The sequence below is a fragment of the Microcaecilia unicolor genome, chromosome 2 (assembly GCF_901765095.1).
Source record: "Microcaecilia unicolor chromosome 2, aMicUni1.1, whole genome shotgun sequence".
In the NCBI taxonomy this organism is placed as follows: domain Eukaryota; kingdom Metazoa; phylum Chordata; class Amphibia; order Gymnophiona; family Siphonopidae; genus Microcaecilia; species Microcaecilia unicolor.
Genome location: NC_044032.1, coordinates 144,288,165 through 144,314,478, shown reverse-complemented (window position 1 = coordinate 144,314,478; position 26,314 = coordinate 144,288,165). Strand labels below are relative to the sequence as shown.

The 26,314-nt window shown below is 41.8% G+C and overlaps 1 protein-coding gene across 1 annotated transcript in view; it reads right to left on the bottom strand.

Annotated features, from left to right (window-relative positions):
- Positions 1 to 26,314, bottom strand: part of ADGRV1 (adhesion G protein-coupled receptor V1) — a 921,762-nt gene that overhangs the window by 665,446 nt on the left and 230,002 nt on the right. Inside the window, 5 exon segments of the mRNA XM_030193377.1 lie at positions 2,301 to 2,425; positions 7,722 to 7,897; positions 10,865 to 11,127; positions 17,970 to 18,111; positions 20,626 to 20,764. Coding sequence (XP_030049237.1) covers positions 2,301 to 2,425; positions 7,722 to 7,897; positions 10,865 to 11,127; positions 17,970 to 18,111; positions 20,626 to 20,764 — 845 coding nt within the window.

Here is a 26,314-nt window from a genome sequence, read left to right as displayed (position 1 = left end):
TCGGTAAGGGAAAGGAATCTCCAAGATGAGAAGTGGAGGAAAAGGGAGAGTAAGGATCTTGGTAAAGGAGTTTCAGGAACCAGGGGGAAGGAGAGCAGGAGAAATACTAGGGGAAGGGAGAATAGATGCCATTCTCTTCTGCATCTCATTCCTTACCCCTTATTCTCCAACTTCCATTCTTAACTATTCTGTTAAGCATACATCCCTGCTGCCTTCCCAAATACATTCTCCATCCCTCAGTGACAATCTCATCGTTTAATCACACAGACACACACACACACAGCTAACTTCTTCTTAGTATCCCCCCAATCAATCCACTCTTGGACCCCAAGTCCACCAACGATATCTCACACTCAACTCCCTTCTCCCACCCAGCTAATCCCTACACATTCAAAGCTTCCATGGCAGAAGAGAATGATGGCCCCAAGTCTGCCTCTCTGCTTCTCCTCTTGTTGGCCCAGACAGGGGAGCCAAGAAGAGAGAGGGCATCAGCAATGGTTTGAGGAAGATTAGTAGGAAGGGGAAATGTTGCAAAGAAAGAGAAATGGAAGGGAAGAAAAAGAGCACTGTTCTCTCTAAACTGAGCGGGAGTACTCCAACTACATTGCTGCCAGTGGGAAGTACATAAGTACATAAGTACATAAGTAGTGCCACACTGGGAAAGACCAAAGGTCCATCTAGCCCAGCATCCTGTCACCGACAGTGGCCAATCCAGGTCAAGGGCACCTGGCACGCTCCCCAAACGTAAAAACATTCCAGACAAGTTATACCTAAAAATGCGGAATTTTTCCAAGTCCATTTAATAGCGGTCTATGGACTTGTCCTTTAGGAATCTATCTAACCCCTTTTTAAACTCCGTCAAGCTAACCGCCCGTACCACGTTCTCCGGCAACGAATTCCAGAGTCTAATTACACGTTGGGTGAAGAAAAATTTTCTCCGATTCGTTTTAAATTTACCACACTGTAGCTTCAACTCATGCCCTCTAGTCCTAGTATTTTTGGATAGCGTGAACAGTCGCTTCACATCCACCCGATCCATTCCACTCATTATTTTATACACTTCTATCATATCTCCCCTCAGCCGTCTCTTCTCCAAGCTGAAAAGCCCTAGCCTTCTCAGCCTCTCTTCATAGGAAAGTCGTCCCATCCCCACTATCATTTTCGTCGCCCTTCGCTGTACCTTTTCCAATTCTACTATATCTTTTTTGAGATACGGAGACCAGTACTGAACACAATACTCCAGGTGCGGTCGCACCATGGAGCGATACAACGGCATTATAACATCCGCACACCTGGACTCCATACCCTTCCTAATAACACCCAACATTCTATTCGCTTTCCTAGCCGCAGCAGCACACTGAGCAGAAGGTTTCAGCGTATCATCGACGACGACACCCAGATCCCTTTCTTGATCCGTAACTCCTAACGCGGAACCTTGCAAGACGTAGCTATAATTCGGGTTCCTCTTACCCACATGCATCACTTTGCACTTGTCAACATTGAACTTCATCTGCCACTTGCACGCCCATTCTCCCAGTCTCGCAAGGTCCTCCTGTAATCGTTCACATTCCTCCTGCGACTTGACGACCCTGAATAATTTTGTGTCATCGGCGAATTTAATTACCTCACTAGTTATTCCCATCTCTAGGTCATTTATAAATACATTAAAAAGCAACGGACCCAGCACAGACCCCTGCGGGACCCCACTAACTACCCTCCTCCACTGAGAATACTGGCCACGCAATCCTACTCTCTGCTTCCTATCTTTCAACCAGTTCTTAATCCATAATAATACCCTACCTCCGATTCCATGACTCTGCAATTTTCAACCACTAGGAACAGGCAGGTTCCCTGGAGTCCTACAAAGTTTGCTTGTTCCTCACTGCTGAAAATATGGCAGTGAAATGCCCCCCCCCCCCTCCTGTAGGTGAAGGACTCCCGCTCAGCTTAGACAAAACAGTGAGAATGAGTAAGGTTCTCATCCTGGAAACCAGATAGCTGCTACTACCCAGCTCCTCTGGGATCAGCCAATTTCAAATTTGGGCCCTGTTATAACTCTGCAGAAAATTAGAGATCATAGTTATAGTGCAAAGCCATTTAGGATCCTGTTTAAAATAAATACAAGTTATTATGAGGTTTAAAAACTGAAATATTAACACTCAATTCCATTATTTAAATGCAGAGTAAAATGGATGACTTTTTAAAAGTATCTTAAAACTCATAGAAGATTACACAACTTGAACAAAATCCCAATCCTGAATGAATAATTATAGCAGACACTTTTAAGAGCTGTAACTTACTTATACCAAATGCAGTGCCTGATAGGGTCTCCCACTCCACACTCACAGACAAGTTAAGCCCATTGCTCCGAGACACTTTCAAATAAATTGTCCGATTGCTTTCCTCGACTGTCAAAGAACTTGTCCTGAAAAAATAAGGAATTTCTCCTTTGTGAAGTTTTACTGACCTACTCACATTATCAAGTTTTATTTATTGATTTAAAAGGATTTATAATGTGTCCATCATCATATTAGGGCAGATAATAAACAAATGTACATAAAATTACAAGCATAACCAAAAACAAACATTGGCCTATAACTCCATTAAGACCTAGGTATAAAGGACTAGGTCTGCAACACATGCTCAGCATCAATAAAATTAGTTCACAACAAAAGCCTTATAAAATTTCATCCCATCAATAAAATGCTTTAAACCAGCTACATTAAGAAAAATGCAAATGTTGACCTTCAAGGCAAAGATCACGGAAAAGCCCAATAAAATACATGTCAGTCACATGTCTGACCTCAGTAGGTAGTCTATTTCACTTGAGTGATCTGGCAATGGAGAAAGAACTGTTTATGCTTCTGGCAAAATCGGGACAATTCTATAAGTTGGTGCCTCAGTGTAGGCACTCCAATGCTGTCCTATTAGTGTCAATTCTGTAACGGCATCTTGGCACCAAGATTTCATTATAGAATACTAGTATAATGTTGGTATTGGTGTGCCTTCTTATGCTATATCAATGGCATGCATAAGTTGGCCTACCTAGATGTACCAAGTGACACACTTAGGGGTCCTTTTACTAAGTTGTGGTAAAAGAGGGCCTACGCTAACATCAGCACATGTTTTTGATGCACGCAGAGGCTCCGTTTTTCCACAACAGGTAAAAGGCTATGTTTTTCTGATGACAAGAAATGGCTGTGGGGGGAAGTGAACCACTTGCTGAGTGGCCATTTTGGGGGGAAACACAGCTGATAAGAAAGTTTGCAGAGCTGGCGCTAGTAAAGATCGCAGGGGGTGTGTGTCCTTGAGGCAGCTCGCTTGTCGGGCAAAACATGTCGGACAATAGAACCCCTGGGTCTGACTAAATAAAGTCTTGAAAAGATAAGTAAATCAATAATTATTGAAAGAATTTATTTGCATTTAAAGTAATATTTGAAAAGTGAACCTATGAAGAGGCTGATGCTTGTAATATCGCCACGTAAATCCTGTAAGGGTGGAGGGCGGTGAGCATCACTGAGGTCACTTAAAAATCTATCAAGACTGCTTATAAATCTTCTCATATGTAGAGAAATGTTGAACAGAAAATCAAAGTAGCAGTGAATGATATATATTTGTGTAAAGAAGACCTTGACTGGATGCTAACAAGCTCTGGATTTTAGGTTGATATATTAGCATATTGTGAGAGAGGTTAATATTATTGTTTTCCATTTCTGAACTTTTCGTGATGTATGGTGGTGTGGGATTAGGCAGATCCAGGGGGGCAAAGACTTCTTGAAAAGATGTGTTTTCAGGTTTTTTCTGAATTGTAGGTAGTTTTCCGTGAGTTTCAGGTCTTTGGGTAGTGAGTTTCAAAGTTGTGTGCCTATAAAGAAGAGGCTGGAGACATGTGAAGATTTGTATTTTATACCTTTGCAATTGGGTTAGTGAAGGGTTAAGTAGTTTCTTGCTGTTCTCGTCACGTTTCTAAATGGAAGATCGATAAGTTCCGTCATGTAATCTGGTGCGAGTCCGTAGATGATTCTGTGGACTATTGTGCATATTTTGAATGTTACGTAAGCGTTAATAGGAAGCCAATGTAAGCTTCTTAGGAGGGGTTTCGCGCTTTCGAAGTGTGTTTTTCTGAAGATGAGTCTGGCAGCCGTGTTTTGTGCTGTCTGTAGTTTTCTTATGATTTGATCTTTGCAGCCTACATAAATACTATTGCAGTAGTCTACATGGGTTAGCACCATGGTTTGGATCATGTTGCGGAATGAATCCCTGGGAAAGTAAGGTTTTATACGTTTGAGCTTCCACATAGTGTGGAACATTTTCTTGGTCGTGTTCTTAGCTTAAACTAAGTATGTTGCTTACCTTCTTCTTCATATAATGCACAACTTTTATTCATATTCCATTATATAATTATCAATCTTTCACTATTGTAAGCCACATTGAACCAATTAATGTCTTTTGGATAATGTGGGATATAGACATCAAATAAATAAAATATTTCAGCACAGAGTCTCATCGCATAAAATGGGACCCAGTGCTAAAATAGCATGACTTGTGGTATAATAATCCATCTTAATAGTAGTCCACATAGATAACTTCCCCCTTGAAAGTCAGCTACAAGTTTTTCGAACCTGAGGTTTGGAGGAGAGATGATGGGACAATTATGCTAGCCTTTCTGGTATTACAAAAAGCAGCTTATAAATGGAAAAAAAATAAAGTTTTGTAGCTCAGCTCCTTAACTGGCTCCTATTGGATGTTCAGTTTTTTTAACTCCAGCAGTTATAGGTGAAAATTGCAAAAATGGCACTTATATATTCAGGGCCCGATATTCAGCCAGTGGCAATCAGCATTTTGCTGACCACTGCTGGTGCTAAACCCGGAAATTCAATGCCAAGACCATGTCTGAGAACCAGCATTGAATTTCCAGGTTTACGGAGCCAGCTAACAAATAACTGGTCAAATATGATATTCAGCACATCGCATAAAGGGCCTCTTTTACTAAGCTGAAGTAAAAGGGGCCCTGCACTAGCAGCAGCATGAGTTTTTCTGCACGCAGAATCCCCTTTTACCACAGCAGGTAAAAAGGTAGAAAAAAGAAATGGCCATGCAGTAAGTTTGCACGCCGCATTGCCATTTTGGGGGAGGAGCAAGGACTCCTCTGTGACACTGCCCAATTACCACCAGGTAACCCCCTGCAGAGTTATCTTCTCAATATTTACGCTAGCAGCAGAAATGGTGCATGCTGGGGGTGGAACTACTGCCAGCACCGCGATGGGCCGGTGGTGGTTGCAGGTGCTGCTTAGCAACTCTTTAGTAAAAGGGCTCCAAAGATAGGACTGGCAGGTTAAGTTCTGAATATCAATACTTAACCAGCCAGGTGCTGACTCCACTCCCAGAATGCCCCCTAAGTAGCGGGTTTAGAGTTGCGTTAACGTTAAGTGCCGCTAAAATTGACTGGTTTGCCCTGAACAGGTGATTTAACTGGCCGGGAGCCATTTCTGGGAAGTTAAATCACATTGAATGTTAACCCCTCAGTAATCTGTGTCTTTTTTTTTAAACATATTCCTTTGTAAAATAGTTCGCACTGGAAATGCTTGCACATTACATGTATTTGTCCATTTCCTTAAAGGTATTTTTCAAAAGGCTCTGAATTTTGCAAGACTTTTGTAAAATACTCTGCAAATTGTCAACATTCAGCTTTAGACGTCTCTTTTTCTACATGAATGACCTATGCAAAATTGGGCTTCATATCTAGCCTTTAGAAACATTTTTATCAGTAACTAAATAACTTTTACAATAAAAATAATCATACCATATATTTAAAAAAAAAAGCCTGTATATTGCACAGAGAAGGGTCCAGTTCCAAGGCCAGCTGCCTGATCTGTTCACTGGTCAGAACTGAGGATGCTATGGTGACTCTGGATGCTCAGACTTAGGGTCCATGTTACTGCTTCCTGTGATCTGAAGGCTGTGGTCAAGGCCTGTGGCTAAAATGACAGGACTAAAAAAACTGGGATGGGATATTGAAAAGATCCTGCCTAGTACTGAATGAAGGGTCATGGCACTATAACAGGTTCCATTTGAGCTGAAATCTCAAAGTAGCAGGAAGAAAAAGCTGCTGGGCAAATGAAAAGTAATACAACTGCCTGTTTTGGAAAAAGTCAAATAAACTTCCATTACACAGGCCTTTCAAACAGCTCATGTTTTCAATCAAAATATTATCAATCTCATTAGAATATATATGAGCCTGTTTATCGATTTATGGATTTAGCGTTAGTCAAAGTCAGCCTCTTGACATCACCAACATCTCCTCCTTGTTCCACATAAGTACATAAGTATTGCCATACTGGGAGAGACCAAAGGTCCATCAAGTCCAGCATCCTGTTTCCAACAGTGGCTAATCCAGGTCACAAATGCCTGGCAAGATCCAAAAAAAGTACAAAACATTTTATACTGTTTATCCCAGAAATAGTGGATTTTCCCCAAGTCCAATTTAATAATGGTCTATGGACGTTTCCTTTAGGAAGCCGTCCAAACCTTTTTTAAACTCTGCTAAGCTAACCGCCTTTACCACATTCTCCAGCAACAAATTCCAGAGTTTAATTACACATTGAGTGAAGAAATATTCTCTACGATTCGTTTTAAATTTACTACTTTGTAGCTTCATCGCATTCCCTCTAGTCCTAGTATTTTTGGAAAGCATAAACAGATGCTTCACATCTACCTGTTCAACTCCACTTGTTATTTTATAGACCTCTAACATATCTCTCCTCAGCTGCCTTTTCTGCAAGCTGAAGAGCCCTAGCCGCTTTAGCCTTTCCTCATAGGGAAGTCGTCCCATCCCCTTTATCATTTTTGTCGCCTTTCTCTGCACCTTTTCTAATTTCACTATATCTTTTTTGAGATGTGGCGATCAGAATTGAACACAATATTCGAGGTACGGTCGCACCATGGAGCATTATAACGTCCTCATTTTTGATTTTCATTCCTTTCCTAATAATACCTAACATTCTATTTGCTTTCTTAGCTGCAGCAGCAGACTGAGCAGAAGGTTTCAACGTATCATCAACAACGACACCTAGATCCCTTTCTTGGTCTGTGACTCCTAATGTGGAACCTTGCATGACATAGCTTTAATTCGGGTTCCTCTTTCCCACATGCATCACTTTGCACTTGCTCACATTAAATGTCACCTGCCATTTAGACCACATTCTCTGGCAATGAATTCCAGAGTTTAATAACACATTGAGTGAAGAAATATTTTCTCTGATTAATTTTAAATTTACTACTTTGTAGCTTCATCTCATGCCCCCTAGTCCTAGTATTTTTGGAAAGCGTAAACAGACGCTTCACGTCTACCCGTTCAACTCCACTCATTATTTTATAGACCTCTATCATATCTCCTCTCAGCCCCCTAGCTGTTAATCTGGAAATTATCACAAGTTAATTACTGTTAGCATGCATTAACTGGCACATTAATAGTTAACGCAACTTAGTAAACATGCTTTCTTGATTATTTGCAATCTGTTCAAATCAACAAATAAATTATGTATTAAAATCCGAAGAATGATTTTGTGCTTAACTCTACCATAATGAGGCTATGACAGCTTCTGTTCAATTTGAGATCCACAATTTGACCAGGGGTGCCAAAACCATTGTACACAATTATAAGACACCGCAGCATATTCCTACCGTAATGTAGCCATTTTACATATGAGTTCACTTTATACCTGTTAGCTGTTGGGAATATACTAAAAAGACCTTGTGGTGCTTGGTTCTGTAGGACTGTTATTCTAGTTTGCACTTTATTGCCCAGTCTAGCTCCTCCAGTTGGGTTGTACAGTGTGACAACAAAATGTTCATCCAGTTCTGGCTCTTCATCCAAGATAGCAGTAATGTGTAGTGTCTGGGGGAGAAGGAATAGAGAACACTTGATAGCCAGTAAATGGAATGTAGAAAAATCATATGGGTCCAAGATCTGCATGCAATATATTTCTCTAACATTCATAACCTGTGTACCTAAATTTGTAATTTACTTTGAGCTCAGATCTTAAATGTAAATCATAAAATTGTCTGTCTTGTTTTTCCTGATCAAGATTATAAATAAAAGTCCAGCATCTCCCCTTCTCTATCTCCCATCCCCAAAACGTCTACCTTCCCTACCCCATGAGGTGGCATCCAGCATCTCCCCTCCACACCCCTCCCCAAGGTCTTCAGCATACTCCTCTCCCCTGAACTGTTCAGAATCTTCCTTTCCCTACCTCCCTCTGCCAAGGTGTTCAGTATCCCCCATTCCGGACCCCCACACCCAAGGTGTTCAGCATCTCCATTAACACCCCCATCTCTCTGCTTCCTCACATTCTCTCCAAGGTGTCTAGCATATTCCCTTCCCTACCTCCTCTCCCTAAAGTGTCCAACATCTTCCTTTACCTTCCCTTCATCAACGTGCCTAGTATTCTCCCTTCTCTGACTACTGCCCCCAATAGCTTCCCTTCCCTCCCTCTTCCCCAGCTATCTAGCATGTTCACTTCCCTATATCCACTCCCCAAGATACCCAGAAACATTCTTCCCTCTCCTTTTAAAACAGCACCAAGGCAGCCTTTAGCTCCTTCAAAGAAGCCAAATCATGATCAGTGTGGGCCCTGCACCAGCCATAATATGTCTTCTTTAGACAATTTTGGAAGCTATCTTTCTGCTGCCCCCAAATTGTGCCAGTGTAGGATGATGAGTCAACATGGAATCAGTCAAGGAAAATCTTGCCTCACAAATTTGCTATATATTTTTTTAATGTATGAATAAACATGGTGATAAAGGTGAGCCAGTTAATGTAGTCTATTTGGATTTTCAGAGAGCTTTTGACAAAGTTCCTCATGTGAGACTTCTGACAAAATTAAAAAGTCATAGGATAGGAGGCAATGTTCTGTTGTGGATTGAGAACTGGTTAAAAGAAAACAGAAAGCAGGGTTAAATGGCAAATTTTCTCAATGGAGGAAAGTGTATAGTGGAGTGCCACAGGGACCTGTATTGGGACCAGTGCTTTTTAACATACTTATAAATGATCTGGAAATGGGATTGATGAGTGAGGTGATTAAGAGGTCCTTTTACTAAGCTGTGGGAAAAAGAGCCAAGAGCCCTGCGGTAGCAGCAGGGACCGTTGTTCCCGCACACCAGGGTCTTTTATACCACAGCGGGTAACCCCCCTCCCAAAACGGTCATGCAGTAAGAGTACTCTTACTATGTGGCCATGCGGTGGGGGGGGGGAGCACTCTCCACCACCCGTAGAGGTGGCGGTAAGGGCTCCTGTGGTAACCAGGCGATGTCCGATTGCTGCTGGATTAGCGCCACACTATTAAATTAAATTATTCCATGAATCTTGCTAGCACAAACATTTAGAGCAGTGTTGCAGAAACTTCACGTGGAAAAGGATTTAATTATGAACCAATCACATCTAGCCTGGTCACTGCCACCAATGAGAGGAGACGGTGGGCTGGGAGCAGTTTTTGCAACTCCCTGTATTTGTGCTCTGTGGAGCCACTGCTTACACAGCCCTCGGTATGACACTGATTACTATTTATCAACGATACTGCTCAGTACATGGATGGCAGTGGAAACCAATGAGATCAAAATGCCCATAAAATAGTCTGCCCTGCATTAACCATAAATAGGCACTCATGGTTACATGCCCCTTTGAATACATAGGAATGGAGGAGTGGCCTAGTGGGTTAGAGCACTGGTCTTGAAATCCAGAGGTGACAAGTTCAAATCCCACTGCTGCTACTTGTGATCTTGGGCAAGTCACTTAAACTTCAATTGCCTCATGTACAACTTAGATTGAGCCCTGCAGGGACAGGGAAATTGCCCAGTGTACCTGAATGTAACTCACCTTGAGCTACTACTAAAAAAGGTGTGAGCTAAATCCAAATAAATAAATGCCTCAGTAAGAGGTGTGCTAATGAACAATATCTATAAGAGTTACTTGTAAAATTGGAAAAAAGTGAACATAGATTTTTTTTTGATGGATTTGATGAAGAAGTAGTTAAATGAGGAAAATATTATTTTTTGTTCTTTTTTGGAATTTTAAGTTGATGATCATAAAAGTAATACTTGTGCTTTGCAAGCTAGGAGAAGCTCTATTGTCCTGTGTTTAATCTATAATGATTCTTCTCGATGAACTTGTCATCTCTTGTTTTAGATCTTATTATGCCTGTGTTTGTTGTACTCCGCCTAGAAGACTATGGATAGGACAAAATATACATTTTAAAATAAATAGATCTCAATACACAAAGTCCTATATGGAACCAAATATGCTCATGAGATCTGGAATGTGAACATTCTAGAGCCAAGGAGTTCCAAGTAATGCTTCATCATCCAAAGAAAGGGAGCCAAATGTATCCAGAAAATATGAGATGGACATATTAAAGGACCCACTAGGTGGTGCCATCGTGTCTCAATGTTGACTAGTACTGAAGATGACAAGGTCTGGGAAATAGATATGCTGAAAAATTAAAGAGCTGTCTGACCATAACAATGGCAAACCTGAAAAAGCCTGAAGTGTTCAAGCAGACTGAGTGGGTGAAAACCAGGTCAAATGTGTGACCTGCTAGGTGGGTAAAGAAATTAATAGGGTGGAAAACACCTAAGTCACACATCTGAGAAAGCAAATCAGAGGACCTATATCATCCTGGATTATCGCCAAAAATAATTTATCCTCCCTAATTTGAACCTACTAGCAATGCTCCTTCCAGTCTACAAAGCACAAAAGGGATGCAAGAACTGCAAGAAGTCTGAAACTTAACTTGTTAATACTAAGCCTTTTAACCAAATTAAAACAGAATTTTAGCTTTTGATGCCTTGTTTATGCCATGCATTTTACCTTAAATCTGACTCCTTCTTCTAGGACAATGTATCCTTGTGAAGGTATTAGATCATCAGATGCATCAGAAGAATTTGCTCCTGTCACCAGAAACTGAATAGTCACAGTGCCAAATGTCCCCTGGGGAGGCTCTCTGATTATTAACAGCTGTGCAACACTTTCCGACAGGTACAGAGCAGTCTGTTCCCTCACCAAAATTGGGTCACTGTTGTTGAATGATAAGATTCCATGGCCATCATCATTGGCAAGGATGGTTACTGTGGCTATTGGGAAAGAAAAATATAGCACATAAATTATGTTTCATTATTACCTCTGTACATCTTCAATTATCTTATCTTTCTCGCACATAAATACAAGGATAAGAAAGGACAAACAAAAGCATATGCAGCATGGGTATAAATTATTGAGTGACAGTAGGTAAAATATAAGATTAACTCTTTATATTAAATATACAAAGCGATGTAGAAAGGGCAAATATTTTGGTATGTTTACACTTTTTTCCTGATTTTCAGAATTTATTTATTTTTACAATTCGTTTCACACATTTCTTCTATTAAAAAATTTGAATGTGCATTAAAATGTTTTAAGATGCACTAATCATCCTAACATATATTAAAATGATTTAACACACAATAAACCCCCTGTTTACTAAGCCATGGTAGCAGCTGCCACGTGGCAATGCTGACACGGTTCATTCAAAATCAATGGGCTGTGTCAGTATTAGCGCATGGCAGCTTAGTAAATAAGGGAGTAAATATTTTAAGGAACACAAATGAACTGAGCATGTGATAACAAATGCACATTTCTAAAAAAATCACTGTAAAATTGAGATATAAGAAGTATTCAATGTTGAAAATGAACCAGGTAAAATTTCAGTCTGTTTTCAATTTTTCAGATCTTTCACATTTTTCTCAGGTATGATGGGAATATTTTGTTATTTGGCTGGAGTCTTCCACCCCCCTCCGGTGTTCTGCCCCTGTATTCGTGGAGGCAGATTGTTTATTTTTTATATGTATATGTTGGACATTGTTATATCAGATTGCATTGACTCTAACAGTCTACATTGCTCTCACAGAAGAACCTTATCAATGTGCAGAGTCTGAGGAACTTCTACCATTCTGTCTGCTTCCTGTGCTCCTCTGAAGAGCAGGGTTGCAGCATAATCTGCTTTCAACTAGAGACCCTTTCCTGCTTGTTTTCCAACAGCATGATGCAAAGCCCCGCCCCCTCATGACATCATCAACAGCTTCATCATGCTCTCATGGAGGAACCTTATGAACATGCTGAGTCTGAGGAACTTCTACCATCCTGTTTGCTTCCTGTGCTCTTTTGAAGAGCAGGGTCACAGCATAATCTGCTTTCCACTAGAGATCCTTTCCTGCCCATTTTCCAACAGCATGGCATGAAGCCCCACCCCCTCGTGATGTCATCAGCGGCTTCAACAGGCTCTCATGGAGGAACCTTATCACCGTGCCAAGTCTGAAGAACTTCTACCATCCTGTCTGCTTCTGTGCTCCTCTGAAGATCAGGGTTGCAGCATAATCTGCTTTCAACTAGAGATTCTTTCCTGCTCATTTTCCAACAGAGTGGCATGAAGTCCCGCCCCCTCATGACATCATCAGTGGCTTCATCACACTCTCACGGAGGAACCTTATCAGCATGCAGAGTCTGAGGCGGGCTACTGAAGGGGCACGCTTGAGGGGTGTAAAAGCATAATATCTTAGTTGTTACTATTACAGCTGTGTTATCTAGGGTTGGGAAAATCAAAAGTTGGAAAATGTGGGGGAGTTAGTAGGTTTATCAATACCAGTAATACAATCAGATTACAAATGAGTACACCACAGGAATAGAGTAAGTAGAGATTTGGGTAATTTGGTAGATTGTATGACATCATGTATACAGATCCCAGAAATGGTATGGTATATTAAACCTATTTATGATAAATGTCAGGTTCTCAGGTTCAGAGCCCGCGGGGCCGGGGTCTGAAGCAAACGTGAAACCTTGGGCTGCTGACGAGGAGCGACAGCAGCAGGCAAAACCCATCAACCAACGCTGGGCAAGCACACCGGCACTGGCAGGACGGCAGGTACCGCCCAGCGAGCCGGAACACACGGACTGGAATCCCCCGGACTGGAGGACACAGGACTGGAACACTGGACTGGAATCCCCCGGACTGGAGGACACTGGACTGGAACACTGGACTGGAACACACCGGACCGGAAAACACTGAACTGGAGCACACTGGACTGGTCCGTACAGCTTCACCTGCACTTAGCCACTGCCCCCCAAGGGTTGAGCCCCTGGGTTCGAGTGGCTGGCAGGACTTACCGGATACCGGATGACACAGGGACCAGGACTAGAACAAGCTGGAAACAGCAGTACTCCTAAATTCTAAACTGACATAAGTGCTCCCAAGCCCTAACCAACAGAAGAACTCCAAACAGAAGCCAACAAAAGTGTTCCTAACAATAAACCAACAAAAGGACTTCCTAAGCCCTATACTAACAGAAGTGCTACCAATAGCACCACTAGGAAAAGCAGGGGAGCCACAGGGAAAGAGCAGGGAACCTAAACACATAAACTAGCACAGGTGCTCCTAAGCACCAAGCACAATAGCTCTACAACCCTAAACTAACTACGGTGCTCCTAAGCACCAAACTACCAGCAGAGCTCCTAGCACTAAAAGGGACGACAGGGGAGCCAAAAAGGAAAAAACAGGGAAGCTAAACACAGATGACAGCAGTGCTTCCAAAGCACTAAACACAACAGAGCTTCCAAAGCCCCAAACCAAGAAGTGCTTCTAAAGCACCAAACCCATAAATGCTTCTAAAGCACCAAACACAGAAGTGCTACTAAAGCACCAATCACAGAAGTGTTTCCAAAGCACCAAAAGGGACAGCAGGGGAGCTACAAGGGAAACGCAAGGAAGCTAAACACACAAGCCAAAAGTGCTTCTAAAGCACCAAAACACATAAGTGCTTCTAAAGCACCAAAAGGGAAATCTGGGGAGCCACAAGGGAAAAGCAGGGAAGCTAACACAGATCAAAAGTGCACACTGCACTACCACTAATCTGGACCTAAAGCAAACAACTAAGCAAACGTTGCAAAGGCCCTGAAGGGAAGAACACCACTTCCTTATCAAGGCCCTGCCTGATGATGTCACCACTACCAGACACAGGCAGGCAGCATACTGAAACAGAGCTAGAGCTAACTCAGGCTAACCCCCACAGCTGCAGTATAACAGAGCAATTAGAGTCATGTTGCTGGAAGCAGCCAGCACAGAGAGACAGAGCTAGCTCAGAAAGGACAGACAGAAGAAACAGAAGCCAGCTAAGAAGCTGACCACCAGAAATAAGGTAAGTTTGAGAGGGGTTCTGACCATAATCATGACAATAAAGTTCAGAAGAAAAGATTGAGAGATAAGGATAGGTATATAATATACCCTCCTGTTATTTCCAGGGTTCCTACTGAAGATGATTATGGGTCAATTTATTTATTTACTTATTTATGGCATTTGTATCCCACATTCGCCCAAGTGAAACTCAGGTTCAATGTGACTTACAACATAAACATAAAAGAAAATTAATTAATTAATTGAATGCTTGTACTTAAATGTGCGCTCTGTCTGTAATAAGACAATATTAATTCATGACCAGATCAATAATACATATGTGGGTTTGACTTTTAAAACATAAAGTTGGTTGCCAGACCCTAATTCTCCCCATATGCTAGAACTTTATCTTATAGGTTATCAGATATTACATAGTCCCAGACAAGACAGGAAGGGAGGTGGGCTAGCTATTATTTATAAAGATGTTTTTACCATCACAAAGGTAGAAAACATTATGGAGATGGATTTAGAAGTAATGGTTTGCCAACTTACTGATTTTATGAAGAAGGAGAAACTGGGGATAATTTTAATCTATAGGCCACCCAGATATTGGAATGGCATTAGTGAGCGGATACTTGAAATCATAGCTCGATATACACTTGTTTTTAAGGAATTCATTATTTTAGGATATAAGAAAATATACTTGGAAAATTATAGTGATGTTTCAGCACAACATTTTTTAGATTTTCTGTTGCAATTGGATCTTAGGATTGATACTGATGAAGCAACACAAAGATGATCATACGCTTGATTTTCTGGCTTTCATCAAAAGGAATGATCCAGAGACTAATAGGATATCAGAAGTGGGATGCAGTGCCATGGATGGATCATTTTGTTTTGAAATTTTTTCTAAGACCATTTAAGAGTTTTCAATCCAAGTCTAAGATTAATACATATCTTGGCTAGGGAAAACTTGATGTAGAACATTTTTGGCAGAAAGTGGGGGGAGAACTAAAGTCAGAGACACAACATCCAGAATAACAACTACAGGTTTGAAATAATGCAGTGTCTTTGTAGTTAGACGAAAAAAGGAATGGCTGTTTAAAATGGAATCACTGGTATACACCAGACTTGGCAAATCTTAAGAGGGGCTGTAGGAGGCTAGAGAGATCCTGGAGTAAAATTAAAAATCCTGGTATTTATAGACAGTGGAAAGAAGAGATTAAAATATATAACAATTCTGTAGGTGTGTCAAAAAGGGAATATTATGGAAAAATGATAGCCGATTCAGAAAATTCATCAAAACAGCTTTTCCAAATTTTCAACTCATTGATAACTGAGAGGGTGCAGATGATTTCACATGAAATACAACCTACGATGGATGAGTTGGCAAATTATTTTTGCAGTAAAATAGATATTAGTAGGCAAAGTCTTGTTAAAACCACGCAGATTTACCAATGGTGGGATGAACAGGAGAAGAGAGGAGATAACTTTGTAAAAGAAGACATTCTATGGAATAAATTTTTGGAAGTTGATACAAATACTATTAATATATACATCAAAAGGTTGTCTAAGAAAGCTAGTTACTGAGATGTTTGTCCTTCCTATCTATTAAGACAGCACCCTCTGACATAGTGGTCTGGTTGACAATGTTTGTTAATACTATTCTGAATACTGAAGTCACCCCCTTAATGTGGCATATGTTATGCTGACTCCTATTCCCAAATGAATGGGAGCTGATTTGTCTAAGCTTGAAAATTATAGAGCAGTGGCAAGCATACCATGGCTTGCTAAACTAATTGAATCTGTTTTGAATACTTAAGTAAGTGAATATTTAAGAGCAAATTTGGCATTCTTAATATTTCACAACATGGTTTCAGACCACTACATAGTACTGAAACTTTGTTGCTGGAAATGGTAACTGAAATCAGACTGACTCTTAGTAAGGGAAAGCAAATGATTTTGCTACATTTTGATATATCAGCAGCCTCTGATGTGGTGAACCATGATCAACTGTTGAAGAAGCTTAGTCAGATTGGAGTGAGTGGTACTGTTTTGAAATGTTTTAATGAGTTTTTACAGAGGAGAATATATACAAGCTTATTTTCAAAAAGAGAAGGACGCCCATCTTTCGACACAAATCGCAAGATGGGTGTCCTTCTCACAGGGTCGCCCAAATCGGCATAATCGAAAGCCGATTTTGGCCATCCCCAACTGCTTTCCGTCACAGGGATGACCAAAGTTTACAGAGGCGAGTCGGCAGCGTAGCAAAGGCAGGACTGGGACGTGCTTAACACATGGGCATCCTCGGACGATAATGGAAAAAAGAAGGGCGTCCCTGACGAGCACTTGGCTGACTTTACTTGATCCATTTTTTCTTGCGACTTTTCCTACTGGCTGGCCTCTTGTTGCTGTGTATGTGGGCTGTAGCCTGCCCTTCTCTCCTTTTGGGGGTTTAGAGTGTGTATACAGCATGGTTTTCTGAGGACGGTAAGCTAACTCTGCTGTACATGTTGCATACTCCTCCTTCAAGCTACTGTAAATGACCAGGTTTTTACCTGCATCTACTCATCAGCCACTGCTAAGATTTCCTGGCTTCCCTAGTTCCAGGGTGAGCTGGTAGAGAACAGACTCCCAGTTCTGCAAGGCAGAGACTCTTGTTCAGCACATCTAACTGTAAGTCATATTTCCTTTGTTTGATTTGCATTAAAGAAGATTTGGTTCAAGAGTTCTGAGTGATGTTCTGTACTCTAGTTAACTGCATGTGAATCTCCTGAGTAGACAGAGCCTATCAGGAGAGAGGCAGCAGAACAATCAGACTATAGGAGCTACCCCTGTAGCATCCTTGCCCTGCAACTGAATCTAGGTCCATCACAAGACAACACACAGAACTGTCAATTCACAGGGTCAACCCTCACTTGTGGTATTTGTGAAGACTTACTTTTGGATTGGCAATTTTTTTTTACTCAGTTAATCATTTTATCCAGTCCTGGACCACTCTTGCAGTGGCTACCGATTTGAGCTGTTTGTGGCTGTTTCAGCAATTATAATAATTACATCAAGTGAACAAATTCCTTTATGCCAGACAAGGCAGAGAGGAAACTAAGGACTGAGGTGGGAGAAATGGGGAGAAATCTAGGAAAGCAAAGAACATTGAGTAAAGTGAAAGTCTCATAGAAAGAATTTAAAAAAAAAAGGCAAGAGACCTGAAAACAGCACAGAGAAAAATCCAAAGGTAAAAGAAAAATACGGATCTAGGAAACACAAGGTAATACAACATGGGAAATTCAGGAAAAAAGGACAGAGCAGTGAAAAAGCCAAACAGAAAAGAGATCATCGGAATTGGGAATCCAAATAATGAAAAGGCAGAGGTACCAACGTTTATGTTCCTTTGCAAAATATTTTCCAGTTTTGCTAGATCTAGATCGATTTTTGCAATTTGTCTGTGCAATGCAAGAAAACATCAACATAACATAAGAATGTAATTGCCATACTGGATCATTCCAAAAGTCTATTCATCCCAGCATCCTTTTTCCATGGCAATCTTAATAGCAGACTATGAACGTTTCCTCAAGGAACTTGTACAAACCTTTTTTAAACTTAGCTACCCTAACCACTGTTACCACATCCTCCAAATATGTCATCATCATAACAGTTTCAGGATCATTTTCCAAAGCAGATAAATGTCAACTTATTCAGAAAGAAGTCAGGTAATACATGACCGAAAAAAAACCTATAGAAAAATTAATGGGCTGAGTGTATAACTTATATTACCTGTTGTGTTCTGGCCTAGCTCCAGCCCAAGTGAGGGATTAGACAAAACCAGCTGGAATTTCTCATCTCCTTCAGGGATGTCATCATCAAGTATTGTGATGTCAATGTATCTATATCTTTCTCCATCAGCAAAGGATAGAATCTAGCAGTCAAAAAGTACAGTTTATCTCATATAACTCATCAAGCCCCTGAAAACAAACTGGGTCAATATTGCACCATGAGAGTCAGCATTTTTTTTTAATGCCAGCCACCACGGCTAGAAACAATCCAGGTATTCAGAGTCCATATCCGGACAGCATCAACACTGACTGCAGGTTACTATCTGGATAGAAGCAATGTTGAGCCCGTTATAAGGATAGCTATATAGATAGCATTAGGACAGTCTTTTTGCTATCCTAGCTTTATCTGGATAGTTATCCAATTAGACAATTGAAAATCACTGCTGAACAGTTAACTCCAGGGACTGCTCTCACTCTACCAACGGAACACCCCAATACTATTTTGATAGAGCCAAAATGGTTTGTACAGAAATCCAGTCCAATCAATAATCTGCCTGTGGCAGTCAGCAATTTTTGAAACCCTGACCACCATGGGCACAATTAGCCCCAAATATTCAATGCTGAGCTCTGTCTGGGCTATTTGTGGCTAATTCGGCATGTGCTAACTGCTGGGTCTTATGCAGGGCACAACCGATATTCAACTGGGACCCACATAAAGATATCTGGCCAGGCCCAGATCCCTTCTCCTAGAACATCAACAGTTCCCCCCTTCCTGTTACCCCTCCCACCATTTCACCCCCAGAGCATCAACAGATCCCTCCTTCTGTTTCCCCCCTTCCTCCCTCCCACCCTAGGTCATCAATAAACCCCATCAATAGAAGGGCCAGCAGCAATGGGCATGAGCAAGTGGGCATCACTCCTGCCTATTCTCCACTAGAACTCCCAGCAATTGTGTAGGTAGGCCTGGGGAGGATCCTGGGAAGGGGGTTCTGTTGATTTTCCAGGGGGTGGGAAGAAGGGAAGAGGGATCCAGGGAGAGAGGGTTTGTTGTAATTAAACTCTGGAATTCATTGCTGGAGAACGTGGTGAAGGCGGTTAGCTTGGCAGAGTTTAAAAGGGAGTTAGACGGTTTCCTAAAGGACAAGTCCATAAACCGCTACTAAATGGACTTGGGAAAAATCCACAATTCCGGGAATAACATGTATAGAATGTTTGTACATTTGGGAAGCTTGCCAGGTGCCCTTGGCCTGGATTGGCCGCTGTCGTGGACAGGATGCTGGCCTCGATGAACCCTTGGTCTTTTCCCAGTGTGGCATTACTTATGTACTTATGTTGATGTTCTGGGGGAGGGGAAAAGGAGAAAGGGTCAGAAGGGGGAGTCTGTTGATGTTCTATGGGGAGGGAGGAAGGGGGATCCTAGGCGGAGAGGGAGGGGGATCCTGGGGAAGAGGGAGAGTGGGATCGGCACATTTCAGGCTGGTACCCAGAAGTTATGTAGGTGCCAGCTGATATTAAGTGCTGGCACCTATATAGCTAAGAAGGCATAGTTAGGACTGCTTTTTATGTGGTCCTATATACCCGCTTGGCTATAGGGACTCTGGAACTGAATACTGCCAGCACCCACATAAATCCAGGCTCCTCCCCAACTGCACCCCTGTAACACTCATGTGTGGCCTGGTTCCAAAATGGTCAGTTTGTGCCAATATTCAAAGGCACTGCCTGGTTAAGTGCCACTAAATATTGGTGGCTATCTCAATCCCAGCAATTTAAGTGGGCTAGAGCCTTTGCTACATGCTGAAATTGTTTTGAATATCTACCCAAGTGGAACTATCCATATTGTAGCACTGAACATCCCTATCAGTGGCATTTATTCACTTAGCACATACTGCTAAAATATGGAGATGAAACATTTCTAAGAATAATTAAACTCTATTATATTTATAATGGCTCGCTGGCCAATGAACAGACATGTACTGATGCTTAGCTTAAAAGTGATATATAGTATAAATATGTGGCACAAATACTTCCAGTACTGAAGCTATTTAAAGAATATTAAGACACAAAACATCACCCACTGTAAAGCTTTGCACCAAACATTAACATGTGATACAACAGAATTTGGAAAAACCCTATTTAAGACAGGTCTTACAGGGCCCTTTTCATAAGATGTGGTGAAATCTGGGCTTAGCGTCCTCTAATGCAGGTCTTTTCCACATGCTAAGCCCAGATTTAACTCAGCATTAATATAGGACTTTTATTTATTTCTTTTTTGCAAGTTGTGCGCTAATGTTCCTATTAGAATGCAGCACCGTCAAAAAATTAACACGGAGGCACTAAGTGCGCCTGCATTTACCCTTCATTATCCAGTTAGCACGCGGTAATCCTAACAAGCTAGTTGGATACTGTGGGAATGCCCACTCTCCGCCCATGGCATGCCCCCTCCAAAAATGTTCTTAAACAATAACTAATGCATGGGTTACTGTGCGCAAAAGCCACATTAAGGGCTTAACACCCTTTAGTAAAAAGACCCCATAATTAGGAAGCACAAAACTAAAACCTCCTTCAATTAATAGATCAGGAAGAGAAAATCATTCTTAAACAAAATCAGACACTGTAAATTAGACTACATTAATAAGTATTTAGAACATAAAACCTACCATTGAAGAAACATTAAAATCCTTTCCAATATGAGCATCTAGATTCTGAGCACAGAAGAGCAACGACACATTGCCATACATCCCTCTGTTTCTATATGCGACTAGGGTCAAGGTGCCCTGAGTTTCATTTATTTCAAAGCTGCAAGTAAATAAAATAGAATAAAACTAAATCACCATTTACTGCTTATATTTAAATGAGGTCATACACATGAGGGTTTTTTTTTCTGTATGTAAAGCTTCTTTTACATGAGTACATAAGCAGGGCTGGATTAACACTATATTGGGCCCCTACCATGGACCCCCATTTACTTCTTTTATCACCCACTCACATTCACTCTTTCCCAGCTGTGACCTAATCTCCATCTCAGGATCTTGTACTCTCTGTAGTCCTAGTTCTAGGTGTTACAGGTTGTGCCTGAGCATAGGGACTGCTTTGAATGAAATGAACCAGGGAATGTGGCCAAGTAGCTTCACCTTCCAGTACTTCTGGTACGAACCAGAAATGTCAAGGATGGCCTGCTCCAAAAAGAGTGAGATTTCTGGGCAATATTGCGCCCAAATTTACATTCTCAACTTTATGTGCATGTCAGAGATGCGTGTGCAAATAAATTGACTAATGAGCTCAGAAACATCAATAATTGGGTGCTAACAACCAATTATTGATGTTATTTGGCAGTCTTAAAAATGTACAGGTTCATCTCGCTGCACGCTGTTCTATAAAGCGTGTTTCTGAAAATGGGGTGTGGCCATGGGCATAATGGAGTGTACCATAAAGATGTCTGCAGATTTACAGAATTCGCCCAAAGTGTGCCCAAGATGGGTGCCAGCATTTATACCTGCTTTTAGCAGGAAGAAGTATAGCGCCCAAAAGTTAGGCATGGGATCTACACCGAACGCTATTTCCTCCAATATGTCTGTAGTATAAATTTACAAAGGGCCTGATGCACTAAACCTAATGAACCAGCAACATGGTTTTTATAAGAGTTCTAGCCAGTTTAGCTAGCAAGGAGTAAAATGAGACATACACAAAAGGGCTCTCTGAGCTCTTTTCCTATCACGGTAGCAGCTAACGAAAACAGAATGCAAAGCTATTCCGTTGCACGATTCCCTAATGTGGCTGTGCCACATGAACTTTATCTTACCACAACATCACTTTGTATTTGTTCACAGCGGAGTATGCAAATGCCTCTCTGGTACCATGTAAGCCACATTGAGCCTACAAATAGGTGGGAAAATGTGGGATACAAATGTAACAAATAAATAAATTATAATGAGCTAATTACTATACAAATGTTCATGGAAAGCGATGCACAGCCATTTTCCGAACAATGCACAGAAGCAGCACCTACCTTTAGCACTTATATTTTAACGGAAGGTCTGGAGCACATGGTCCTGATAGTTCTTTCTAGTACTCCACAGCCGCAAGGTCCTCATGTGCAGAAGATGTGAGAGCAAAGCACTATATAACTCCCTAGAAGATGTCAGCAAAGGCTGCAACACATTATTGTAAGAGCCCAGTGATCTGTGCCTACAGTTCACCTCAAGAAGCAAGGGGAGGAGGGAGAGAGGGAGCGGGAAAGAGCAGAAAAGTCTCTGAGTGACCACGGCTGAAAAGCCCCTTGCTGCGGGGCTAGCCCTCTCCAGTCAGGCAATCCTCTCCCAGACCTCGCTTCTGTGTGTCCTGGAAGAACTGGCCAGAAAAAACTTCAGGGGTTGGAAGCGTGTTGTACCTGAAAGCCTTGCTTCTATAAACCTTGTTTCTGAAGCTTTATGCCTGTGTAGTCTTGTTCCTGCTGCCTGTGTTTCTAGTACCTGAAAGCCTTGTTTCTGAACCCTGTTCCTGAAAGCCTTACTCTTGCAAACCTTGTTCATGGAAGCCTTATTCCTGTATACTTTGATTCCTGCCTGGCTTTGTTCCTGTGAATCTTGTCCCTGAATCCTTGTTCCTGTGTGTCTTGTTTCTGAATCTTGTTCCTGAAAGCCTGACTCCTGCTATAGCCAAACCCTGCTCCTGGTTTCTATTACAGTTTGACTCTGCTACAGTTTAGCCTTGATATTGACTCTTGCTACAGTCTAACCCTGTTCCTGCTTTTTGCTACTACCAAACCCTGTTCCTGCTTTCTGCTACAGCCAAAGCTGCATTCCTGGTTCTTGCTATAGCCAAAGCTCCATTCCTGGTTGATGCTATTGTCAAAGCTCTATTCCTGGTTCCTGCTATAGCCAAAGCTCCGTTCCTGGTTCCTGCTAAAGCCAAAGCTCCATTCCTGGTTCCTGCTTTACCCAAAGCTCTATTCCTGGTTCATGCTATGGCCAAAGCTCCGTTCCTGGTTCCTGCCAAGTCAAGTCCTCTTCCTGGTAAGCCAAGTGCTGTTCCTAGTTCCTGTTTCTGCCAAGCCAAGTACTGTTCCTGCATTGTCTATAGTCTTGTTTCTGTTTGTTCCTGTTGCCTAGCTCATGCCCTGCTTTGTCTTCTGTGTCTTATGCCTTGACTTGTTTGCTCTTTCTCATGTCTGGATCCAGTTCATGTCCTACCTAGCCTTGCCGTGTCTGAACCCAGTTCTAGCCTTGTTCCTATGTCTTGCCATGTTCCTATCTGGGTTCAGTTCTAGCCCTTTGCCTTGCTTTCTTGCCTTGTCTGGATCCAGCTTCTGTCTTGCCTGTCTGCTTTGTCCAGTTGTGCGTAGCATTGTCTTGTCCAATCCTTTCCAGATCCAGTTCTTGCCTTGTCCTTGTCTTTCCTTTTCTGGACCTAGTTTTAATCTACTTCCATGTCTTGCCTTGTTCTGCCTTGCCTTGTACTACCTGGATTCTAGTTCCAGTTTTAATCTAATTCCAAGTCTTGCCTTGTTCTGTCTGGGTTCCAGTTCTAGCTCCTTTGCCTTGCTTTCCTTGCCTTGCCTGGATCCAGTCCTTGTCTTGTCTGTTTTACTTTGTTACTTCTGTTCTGCCTAGTTTAGCCTTGCCTAGTCCAGCTTTGTCTAATCTACTGGTTTATTATAGTCTTGTCTTGCCTTGCCTAGTCCTGACTTGTTTCATGTTTTGACTTCTGCCCAATGCCAACCCAGAGGACTTGTCTGCTGCAGCTCTGGCTGTGGTCCAAGGGCTCACCATCCTGGAATCTGTGACAGAATGCAAAGAACCCCATGGCTATGACAGATTGCAAAGGACCCCGGGGCCATGACAAGAAGAGCAGATGTGGTCCCTCTCTGCAAAAGAGGAAGTAAGAAAGTGGTGTATTTATTTAATTTATTGGATTTATTGACCACCTTTATGGAGAGATTCACCCAAGGAGGTATACAGCAGGTACAGTTTAACATAAAACTTACAATTTTGTTAACAATAGTAAAATCATATGTGACGATCTTAAGATAGGCAAACAGGTAGAAAAGGCCATGGCAAAAGCTAGAAGGATGTGTGGGTGCATAGAGAGAGGAATGACCAGCAGAGAAAAAAAAGAGGTGATACCTCATTTTTAATAGGTATACAATTCTGGAGAGTGTACCTTCAAAAAGATATAAACAGGATGGAATCGGTCCAAAGGGCAGATACTAAAATGGTCAGAGGTCTTAAAAATACATCATATGGGGATAGACTTAAAGATATCAATAAGTACACTTTGGAAAGAAGGCAGGAGAGGGGAGATATGATAGAGATATTTAAATACCTACTGTATATGGCATAAATGCACAGGAGGAGAGTCTGTTTCAATTGAAAGGAAGCTCTGGAACTAGGGGGCATAGGACGAAGTTGAAATGGGATACACTCAGGATTAATCTGAGGAAATACTTCTTCATGGAAAGGAATTTGTGGAACGACCTCCCGGTGGAGGTGGTGGAGATGAGGACTGTATCTGAATTCAAGAAAGCTTGGTACAAGTATATTGTGAAGAATAAGGGGCTGTCTTATCCTGGGTAGGCCACTAGATGGCGCTGTTCCCATAGAAATGGGGGGAAATGTCCAGGACGAGTCTCTAGAGGGAGCCAGTAGGGGAATGTCCAGGTGGAGGTTGCTAGGACCAAGGAGAGTCCTGGGCTGGAAACAGGTGTAGGTGGTTATGGGCTGGGTCCTGCCTGGAATTAGGGGGAAGAGCCTAAAGGGCTGGATAAGCTAATCAACCACCTTATACCTACCTGAGTTTGGAAAGGAGAGAGAAGAGAGAGGAGCTGGAGACCTGGCAACTGGAGGAAGAGGATCCCCTTGAAGGTACTGGCTGAACTCTGTGGACTTTTGATGGACTATGTGTAGATAGAGCTATTTATTAAGAACAAGGAACTAGCAGCCAGGGGCTGGAGGACAGAGCTGTACCCTCAGAGGGAGGGAAGAACATCCTGTTCTGGCCAGAGGGGCTGTTAGCACTGGGCCCAGGTGTCTGTGTGTGAGGGCTCAGTGGGAAGACCTGTGAAAGTGTTTAAGCTGGAAGAAGTGTGCCAAGGGGGCTGGAATAAAGAGCTGCCTGATGAATATGCTGTTGTTGAGAACTGTCTAATGTACATCTAATTTGCATATTAAGAACAAGGTCACCCTGAGTGAACAAGGGACCTAGGATCCTGACGGTTGGTGTGTTCAGGGTGCTGGGAAGAGACCGGCCGGAGTCTTGCTCAGGAACCACAGGCCAAGGAGGCCTGCTGGAGAGCGGGAGGAGAAGCCTTGTCTTAACAATATAGAATCTCTAAGGGAGAGAAAGGGATAGTAGATGGTATGGATAGGCAGACTAGATAGGCTATATGGTCTTTATCTGCCACCATTTTTCTCTGTTTCCATCTAATCTAATCTGGCACTTAATATACCGCTAATTTCCTTGAATGGGTCCCAAAGTGTTGTCATATCAACCATGGAACTTTAGTGGAGATTGGGTGGCAACACCAGTAATTGGGAAGCAAAACCAGTACTGGGCAGACTTCTACGGTTTATGCCCTGATCGTGACTGAATAGATATGAATGGGCTAGCATGTAAATTTTAAGGGTCTTTGATGTTAGCTTCAGAACTTTTAGTACAAGAAGAGTGCTGGGCAGACTTCTACGGTCTGTGTCCTGAGAATGGCAATGACAAATCAAACTCAGGTATACATATAAAGTATCGCATACAATGTAAAATAAGTTTATCTTGTTGGGCAGACTCGATGGACCATATAGGTCTTTATCTGCCATCATTTACTATGTTACTATATGTAAATACATGTGTAGTTTCCTCAGCACTATGGACTAAATTCTATAAATGGCACCAAAAAAATCAGAACCGAAAAAAATAGCACTTATCGCTATTCTATAAACAGTGCTCAAGTTAAGAATAGCACTTAGAAATGGGAACCCCAACTACTTTAGGTGCAACCATTCACACAAACAAAACCCTGGTGTAAATCCCCATAACTAAATCATGCAAGGATCCCCTTTATTCTATTATAATGCGCATAAATCATGGGAATGCCCCTGATCCTCCAACGACCCTCCCACGGCCATGCTCCCTTTTGGGATCTGCATGTAATCTGACCATGTAAATTTTAGTTTAAATTATCGGCACTAATTGGCTCGTTATTCGATTAAATTGCGCACACCAATTTTTAGCAACTATTATAGGAATTCGCGGGGTATGTGTATTATATAAAGCCTTCATAATCAGTGAGCCTTCTATAAAATACTTCCTTTGTTCTATATGCATAGACTTAAATGCTCATTTTCTGATCTAGATGCC